Consider the following 9,546-nt stretch of genomic DNA (forward strand, 5'->3'; position numbering starts at 1 on the left):
GGTCAGCTGTCTTCAGAAATACATGATACCCTCCTACACCAACTCAAACCTGAGTTACACACTTCACTTTTCTAGCAGGCTGCTGAAACTTGAACAGATGAGTCATACACCCCATCAGACTTTGTCATTTTTCACAAGTCTCTCTTTTCAGGCTTCCTTAAGCAAGTCCAGGAGCAGAGTTGTGGCAGTAACACAGAATAGCAGTGGGCAAGCTCAGGAAGAGAATGGCATCAGAAGGCACTACACTACATCTCTTCTGTATTTTGAAGACAAAACAAATACACAGGCTCTTCTATACATACAAACCCCAAAGTTTTCCGAGCACACTGACATCCACTCCTAGAGTATAGCTGGCTTGTTCATTATATGATCGAGACACATATGCAGAGAAGCATTTTAACAGTCCTCAGAGTTTTCAGCCTGGTTTATACTGAACAGCACTCAAATCTGGCAAAAGATGTGTGGAAGGAAACAGCAGAATAGCTACCTCCTCACTAAGGAGTCTAAATATACCCAATTGTGTGTATACAGAAATTCTATTTAGAGTAACTGAATTCACTGCTACAGCTTTCCAGCAACAGCCAACATGGATGTAAGTCTGAAAAAATGCTCAGCTGTCACCACCCTGGTTTCAGAGGAGCACTGTTACAGTAGAGGAACACTTACAGTCAGTTCAAGGATGTCACCTAACAAGTGCACTATCTGTGAGTCTGTAGTCATTCCTGCACTCACTTCAAGAAGTTCTGAATAAACAATGGCTTTAACATGAAGAATACGTACAGAATGGAAGAGGTCTACCTTCAAGTTAAGCAGATTTATTTTTCCTTTCAATTTAAGGTTTATATTCTAGTGTTAAAAACATTTCTTCATCAGTATTTTATTTTCTAGCAGCCCCTTTAAAAGAAGGTGACTTGTTTTAAACAAGTTTTATACTTGGAAACACTATTTCAGTTTCACCAAACCCCTTCAAATACACAACCCACAATCCTACCACAGAAGAGCCTTTTTACTACATGTACCTCCAAACCCAAGCACAACTTGTTCTTGGAAAAAGAGAAGGCAGGGAAGCAGCCTCTGGCCATGAGGAATAGATAGAACAGATAACTGTATTGCCATTTTCAGAAGTATGGCTGACAGTACTTTTACACAATTTCCTCTCCATTTCCCACAGTAAGCTTCTTTGAGCCCCCGGCCACTGCACTGGCTAAAACAGCATAGCAATCACCACAGATCAATAAGCAGAAATCTCACCTGATAGTAAGTCTTAATGTTCCTGACTAAGATAGTCAGGTTTTGAACCCGAAGATAGATGTCATTATTTACGTGCTTGTTGACACGTTGGTTGGTTGGCCGAGGATCTCTGTGAAAGAGGAAAGAGAAAATAAAATATTACTAGTTTATCTAGTTTTAAGACTTAACATCTCAATAACAAACCAATAGGAAAACTCATAAAAGTTAATGCATTAAATACACCAACATAAATTACAGGGTACATAAACATTAACTGACGATAGAATAAGCTCATTATCTTGGCACCTATGTATAAATTGGAAATAAATTGGAAATGTCACAAAGTACCCTTCTTTAAACTGCACATCACTTCAGGGTAGCTTTCTTCCTTACCTACATTTCCCCAAAAAGAGAGCATATCTGGTTTGCTTTGATCTAGCATGCACAGTCTCTGATAATAAGGGGTTTTCCTTATTCAAATAAAGGAAGTCTGGGAAACACTACCATGCCTTCCTTTGTTTTGGAGTTTTATGACAAGAGGAGGGTATTAGCACTTGATCAATGATCACTGTGAAAACTGCAAAAAACAAATGTATTATAAACTGAAGGGCAAAAAGAGAATACTGCACTTCTTACACCCATATCATCTAACTAGATCTCTCATATACACGCTGTGTTTTAAGGAAATAAAAGGAAATAAAGGAAATAAAACAAAATTGTACCTGAAGCAATTTTATTTCTAAAATAAAAAATAAGACACAGGGAAAAAGCTGCAAATATTTTAACACGAATATATACCTTCAGATACTCTATGTACACCCTAACATGTTACAAAAATAGAACCTGAAAATCTTTATCCGCCAACAGCATAGATCAAAGCTTTGTGTTTCCCCTCTAATAATGACTCTTATCAGCAGACTCCTACACAATCCAAACACCTGCCTCCCAGAGCTCAGCTCTGGTTGTTAATTAAGCCATTCACAGCTCTTCCAGGGCCAAATACTGAAGTCAGGCGTTGACAAGGAAATAAAAGAGGAACTGATCCAATATTTATTTTTAAAATATATCTGCCAACGTTTACATAAGTATGTCAAAGAGCTTTTTTTTTTTTTCCAAAGGCACGACTATTCCAGAGCACCTTTTGAGTGAAAGCAGTGCTATAAGTATGAAAAAATACAGATATTCTGGAGACAAGATAACGTTAGACATGGTATTCATGTACCAGGATTCAAGCAACCTGAAGTACAGAAGACCAATACTGCTACCAGCATTAACTAGCAAGACACTACACAGCCTTCACAGAAGCAAAGCATTTTGTATACTGATTGGCACTGTAATAAATTATGAAAGAAAAAACAGAAAGAGACAACTGCAACAAGCTTTTAAAGTAAAATCTGTAATAAGTATTCTGTTTTACTGATGCTCAGCAGTGCAGAAGCCATACCCACAACAGTTTGACAGTAAGGGTCCTCAGCAACACCGCAAGTTGGGAGAATCATAAATGCCACCTGGGCTTGAGCTCAATTGCCTTCAGTTCTCTGAGCAGATGCTGGACCCTGAAGGAAGCTGGACACATTTACTCTTTTTAGGCAAAGTCATGACAACAAACTGGGAAGTCAAAAGAGAAGAAACATTCAATAAAGAGAAACTGGCCAAACAGAAGGGTCGGTCTGCAGTTCTCAGTTCTTCACAGTTTCCACATGAAAGCTCATGTAGGCAGCACGCTGCCATGCCACACTCTGGCAGAGTCCCAAGTCTATAGCCAGAAGCAAAAGCTTTGACTGTGCAGCAGAGCACTACTCCACAACACTTTCTAGAATGGCACAGAATGGGTCAAAACTCCACAAAATACACCCACTGACCACAGCAAGGAAGAGGCTATTTCTTTAGCAGCTGTAGGCCGTGGAACTGCAGGACTTGGATGACGTTAAGACACAGAACAATTCCTCCTTCCCAGACAAGACCTGCACATCTTTGCACAGAGGAGATAGTATTACAAGAACATAAGCAGTGGCAGAACCAGGCCCTCGGAAGCAACTCCAGAGCTTTTATCCTATCATCTTTGTTAACAGTAATTGATTGCCCCAAGAGCCCTTAATGCCACTGACCTCAGGGTCCTCTTAACCTGCAGCCAAGCTGCAGCACATAGTGTCGTTCTGGCACTCCTGCCACCTCCTCTTCACCACAATGTTAAAAGCTTTCCTGAAAATAGAATGTAGCTCAAAAAACCAATGGTTATGTTTCTTGAAGATATTGTGTAACAGCTTCACACATCACCTCAGCTCACTTCAGAGAGCATCCTCTGCACAAGACATGAAAGGCCAGCACAGCCTACACTTCAAACTACCACAGGGCTTATTGTCTTCCACAGGGAAAACTAAACAATTTCTTCCCAATAAGCAATACCGAATCTCTTCTTCATTTGTTACCATATTTTTTTCTTAATCCTGGATGAAGTAAGCTCAAATACTGACTACAGTTGCTTTTGTTCCACAGACAAGAACTTCCAACAACAGAAAATCATTCTTGGAAGGACTGGGAAGATTCCACTCTCACCCTCCAAAACATATATATGCATTCTTTCCAAAGGTTTGACGCACGTGTTTACTCAGGAAGAATATATTTGTTGCATTTTTCAAACGTTTTCCACATCATACCTCCTGCCTTGAATGAATCCACTGAGGTCAGCTGGATCCCTCCCGCTGATGTTGCCTCCTCCAGGACACTCACCCGGTGCGGGATGTGGAAGGGGTGAGATGGAGGAGCCAAGGGAGCCAGCAAGCCACTCACCTGGTGTGGGAGCAGCCCCAGACCCACCTGCTGCCTTCCTGCAGAGGGAGCAGAGAGCAGCCCAGGGCAGGCAGGCCTTTCCACAGGGGGATAGGGCAACATCCTGAGGTGAGCTGTGCTCAGGGAAAGAGCGAGCTCCCTGAAAACCCACAGCCACACACGCTTACTCACCTCAAGAGAAGTGAAAGAAAAAGGTTAAAAAGCTAGCTAGATCGAGGTACTCCAAACACTACAACTGGAACAGCCTGATCTGCAGCAGAGAAATGCAGGAAGGGGAAGCACAGTCCTCAAGGAAAAAAAGCAACCAAGTAAAATTACACAGTAAGAAGCAAATTCTGTGCTTAAAGACATGTCTGTCCTAAAGAAAGCAGAACTGTTGGTATCACACTCTGCACATTATAGCAGCTGCCTGGTTGGTGAAACTTGTTTATGAAGAATTTTATACAAAGAAACTCTTTCCAACAATCACACTGAAAATGAAAAAGATTATTTTGCAACACTAACCAGGTAACCCAAACAAATTCCTGTCTGGACATACCTGAAAAAACCCTTAACACAACCTCAGATGCCTTTTCAGTCCTTTGATGTTTGGTCTTTCCCTTACAAATATACTGAAAACTAAATTTCTCTTTTTTGAAAACCACCTACTCCTCAGATCAAAACAGTTATCTAAATAAGACTGAGACAGCATGGCTGAGGTGTGACTACGGGAGGTACTCCACAAACCAGTTAAAAACCACCCAAGCCAAGTGTACAGAAAGTCTCAAACCTCACTATATACCCAAATATTTTAAAGAAGTCCTCCAGTTTGTACACATTGATGACTCTCACAGAAGCAGAGAGGAAAGTAACAGTCAGGAAACAGAGGTAAGTGACAAGTTCAGCACACATGGGGCCAGCAGCACAAGTGCACGAAGATGCAACCTCTAAAGTCACCAATTAATAAAAGTAACAACAAAAAAATAATTTAAATTCTAAAATTCAAAATGACAATCCCATTCCTACCACTTCTGACAAGCCATTTTGATGAGCAAGGGGGAAGCCCACAAGTCTGGCCCAAGGGTTCTGAGACACCAGAAGGAACAGGCATGCCCAGTCTCCTGTGGCACTTTGTGCTAATCAAATATACACCAGTCTTGGACCAGTCTGACTCTCCTATCATCCAGCTTTTTCCTCTATCAAGTGAGATAATGCCACTAAGGCTGGCAGGGTTTCTAAATTGCCTAGAAAATGGTAGAAAAATGTACCTCTAAATAAGATCTTAATTTAAACAGAAGCACATCTCTAGCCTTCTGGTACTCATGCCACTTGCTACAAACCACAAGAAGCGGGCACTTGTGTTCCTGTCACGTGGTCTAAATTAAAGAAGACAGATCAACAGCACCACAAACCATGACAGCTGCAATTGAAATGGAAAAACCTATTATCGTGCATTTTTATAATGGGGCTTCAACACAAATAGTTTTATCAGCTGCATTCCTAACACACATTCCTGTTTGCTAAATGTTTTGACAGAAAAGCAGGGTTCACTATCAATTAAAAGAATTAGAACCAGCCAATGTGAAAACACTTATGTGCCTGCATATGTAAACCCCCACGATTTCTTATAGAAAGTTTTATTTGGAAAGTAAATGGGGCAAATATTTGCTTATGCTCGTAGGTATTATGCCACAGCTGCAAATGTAGCACTGAAGGTAGTCTGTGCAGTGCCACCACGTGCTAATTTCATACCAGGAAGTGACACACAGACATCTGAAAAAAGTTCTCTAAAGAAAGTCTGCAGAGAAGCTCATTAACCTGGTACCAGCAACCCGGAAGCTTGAAACACAGCAGTTCCACTTTGAAGACTAACTAACATTTTTATATGCAGAGTATTCAGCCAGTACTGCAGGTCTGCAAAAATCAACTTGTCCTTCATGCATGATCAGGTTGGGGTATACACTTGAACAGGACACAGGAAAAGGAAACCACTCATTTACAGCAAAATGACTTGAAAAACCATATATCTTGTTTTAAAATCTAAGTGTGGAAACCAAACACTGCTGGCTCTTGCTATTGAAGTTAACTCACCGAACAGCTAGGCACCCCTACTGGGAACCAAGCAATCCTCAATTCTCTTAAAAATATTCTTGCTTTCTTTAGAGGTCACCAGGAAGCAAAGGGATCACCAGCAAAGCCCAACAGCTGGTTACCTACCGACCCCAATCTGCCTATGCCCAGGCCAGGTTCCCTTCCCCTTGTGCTACGGCTCCACTTGGCACTCCTGAGCAAACTACACTTTATTCAGGGTTGGCATTCCTGGGTGCAGTTCATTTCTGAAGAGGATGAAGCCCTATTTTCACCTCCTCTCACAGAGCCAGCAGGGACCTGGCAGGCAAGAAAAGTGACAGATGTCACTCATCTCTCTAGTGACACAGCTGCTGAAACAAATCCACTGCCTAAAATACCTTGACTGTAACTTTAAGCAGCTGGGATCTTCTCCACCCAAAGTTGCCAGACAGCGCTTGGGGAAAATCCAAACTATTACAACAGAAATTAGAGGCTGACTGAACTCCTACAGCCCACCCACACCTCAAACAGCTAAAGCCTTACTTTTACTCAGCAATCTCCACTCAACAGGTATATCTGGATTTCTTCACAGATCCACCTGTCTTTTTTTGCCCCGAATTAAACTTAAAATCTGCTTAGCTGCAGAACAAAAACGATGTATTTTTAGTAGCGAATTTCCCAAGAATCTGGTTTTCAAAATCTTCAAAGAAACATGCTGATTTGCAGCAAAGCACCACATTACACCTGGTGCTTAAATGCATGTGCCCCTGTGATTTCTGTTCCAGTAATCGAGCAAGCTGCTTAAAAAAATTAAAAATTAAATAACACACGAGTGATAAAACAGCTATCCACATCAGGAGACCCACTCTTACACCCTCCTACCCCCTGCTATCTAAATGTTGTGCATGCCTGCATCTGTGCTTTCAAGCAATCAACACTATCAAGGCACGGCATATCAAATTCTAGCATATTTATCAAAGGCCCTCATTAATACAATTTCAGCAGGAAGAAATCTCCAGCCAAGCACTGAAAGCCATCTTCAGGACTAGGACTTAAAAAAACCTCATGAGCAAGCATTTCTAAGAACACATTAATTTTTTTATTCTGAAAGCTCTGTGGGGCAGAAACACGACTCACAAGGCTTTCCTGACTTACAGGCAAGCAGTAATTACACTGCAATTTCTAAAGGTGAAATCAGGGAAAAGTAAAAGTCAGTCACCAAGTCTCCTGAGCACCTTTCTGAGTCGAGATACATAAATAAATTTACAATCCTTCCTAAATTAAACAGTACTGGGCTCTCAGTACAAAGCTTCTGGTTTCAAACTCCTTAGACACCACTAGAAGCACTGCCAAAGCTGCCAAAAAATGGGTGAAAAAGGCCCGATTGTGTATAATGGGACAGTTTCCTATTCCACACCGCTTGTGCTTCCCACACTTCACTTTCTGAGACACTACTGGCAGAGATGGTTTTTAGGGAAAAAAACCAACCACGAGACAAAAATAAATGAAAACCCTACCAACTTATTTACCTGACTGCTTAAAACAAGTAAATGTGCCAGGGCATTTCTCATAATATGCATGAGATCAGACCAAATGCCAGCTAGTGTCACTGCACTCAGCCAGCTTATATGCTTACCTTCCTTGTTTCCATGAGATCTTATCATTCACTCTTTGTCCCCAGAGCATTGTTCAGTTGCTCCTTAGACTTTAACGACTCTGTATCTCTTTAGACATATTTCAATGGCCAATTACAAAATACTAAAGTTTGCCCACACCACCTGACAAAGCTCTTCTAAAGTGTATTTCTCATAAGAATGCCACAGTCACTCAAAAGCCGTGTAACTTCATAAATTCAAGAACGACTAAGTTAGTTTTTCTTGTTTTGAAATAACAACATTGTTGCACGTGTAATCAGATAAATTTATTAGACAACAGTGTTAGTTTAGTTAAACCTGCAGCAGACTCAACTTCTACTCCTTGATAGTGTAGTTGGTCATCTCTGTGCCAAACAAAGTGATCATAAATCAAAATTTAATTTCCCACAACTTGGAAAGCTATGAGCCTGGATCTAAACATTCGTACTCGAGGCTCTAATTTGCGAAAAGTTATCTTTTTAAAGTGTCACTTTTCCTTAAGAAATGCTGGAGATTATGCCTTCTCTTTACAACAGGTTTCCAACTCAGCTAACATTTTACACAGCTAGTTTGTTATCTCTATGTGGGCTGGTTGATATGGATTCAGTTCCAGTTCAATTTTTTCACTGTTGGTAACATCAAACCAAAAGCAAACTTCATTACCTTCTCACATGGAGCAGACAGGTATTAGAAGGTAACAAAACTTGGTAGATTGAGTGGGTGAGGCATGGGTAGTCAGACTAAGTTATTTTTGAAAAATTTAAAAGACTCTAATATGAATTGTTCATTTAAATGCTTGGCCTAACACTGCAAAACATTGGTCGAGCTTCAATTGATTTCCATCACTTAAAAGACTGCAGTACCAAATCTGAGCGATTTCCAAAGTCTCCTTATCTGAAAACCAAATACTTCTCCCTACAAATTCTCTCTCAGATATATTTCAGGATATTTAAAAGCAAATACAGAGAGAAGAGAACATAGTCACGATCTACATGCAGCAGATCAGCAACAGGAAAGGATGTGGTTAAAAACACAGTACAAGCCCTAACAGCAATTCACTTCGACATTACAGTATTTTCAGCGCTCCATCTTTTAACCAATTTCTAAGTTCCCTCAACACATGGCGTTACAGTGCTGCGTGAGGAAGTATCATGAAGTTGAAAAGTTTTTTCTAAATTATGTATTTAGTATCTAAGTTTACGCAAGAGCAGACAAAGTTCAGATGAATCTTCCCAGTAAAGCTTTATATGACACGGTACTTTCATTTCCTTCTTTGTACTGCCACACACCTTCCACTGCAGCATGTGTGAACAACTGAGAAAATGTAACTGTTTGGGGGGGAAAAAACGAGGATAAAAAAAAAAAAAGAGCAAACCCCACACGAACAACCCAGAGAAACCCTAGGAAAAAGTTAAAGAATATTTTTTGGAACTAGATTAGTTCAGGCTTTTTTTCCTCCCCCTTTGTTTTTGTTAATTTCAAGGAGCAACCCAAAGGAAAGTCGCTCTGGCCCCACGCCGCCCGGCTGCGAAGATTCCCGGCCGGAGCCCCGCTCGCCCGTCGGAAGGGGCGGCTCTGCCCCCGCCGCCCGGGGAAGAGAGGCCGGGGCGCCCCCCCCTCCCGAGCCCACTCACATTTGAAGCATGATTTTGTTCAGGACGACGCCGTCCACCAGGTCCATGTAGACGCCGAGGTTGTCCTGGTCCCCGCTCCCCAGGTCCCCGAAGGTCTTCACCTGCCGGAGGAAGCACAGCGGGGTTGGGGGATGGCGGGCGGACCCAGCCACCCCCCGGCAGGACGGGGCTGCCCCGGCGGCACCCCCCGCTCCCCGCTCTGCTCACCC

The 9,546-nt window shown here is 41.7% G+C and overlaps 1 protein-coding gene across 1 annotated transcript in view; it reads right to left on the bottom strand.

Annotated features, from left to right (window-relative positions):
• The window catches only part of LOC103766564 (protein Daple), a 92,060-nt gene extending 82,628 nt beyond the window's left edge, over window positions 1–9,432 (bottom strand). Inside the window, exons 1-2 of the mRNA XM_029964181.1 lie at window positions 9,338–9,432; window positions 1,252–1,360 (exon numbers count right to left, since the gene is read on the bottom strand). Of these exons, the coding sequence (XP_029820041.1) occupies window positions 1,252–1,360; window positions 9,338–9,384 (156 nt within the window). The 5' untranslated portion in view covers window positions 9,385–9,432. The remainder of the gene's footprint in view (window positions 1–1,251; window positions 1,361–9,337) is intronic.
• Window positions 9,433–9,546: the final 114 nt, after the last annotated feature.

The sequence above is a fragment of the Manacus vitellinus genome, unplaced genomic scaffold (assembly GCF_001715985.3).
Source record: "Manacus vitellinus isolate BGI_N305 unplaced genomic scaffold, ASM171598v3 scaffold_6_pilon, whole genome shotgun sequence".
NCBI lineage: Eukaryota > Metazoa > Chordata > Aves > Passeriformes > Pipridae > Manacus > Manacus vitellinus.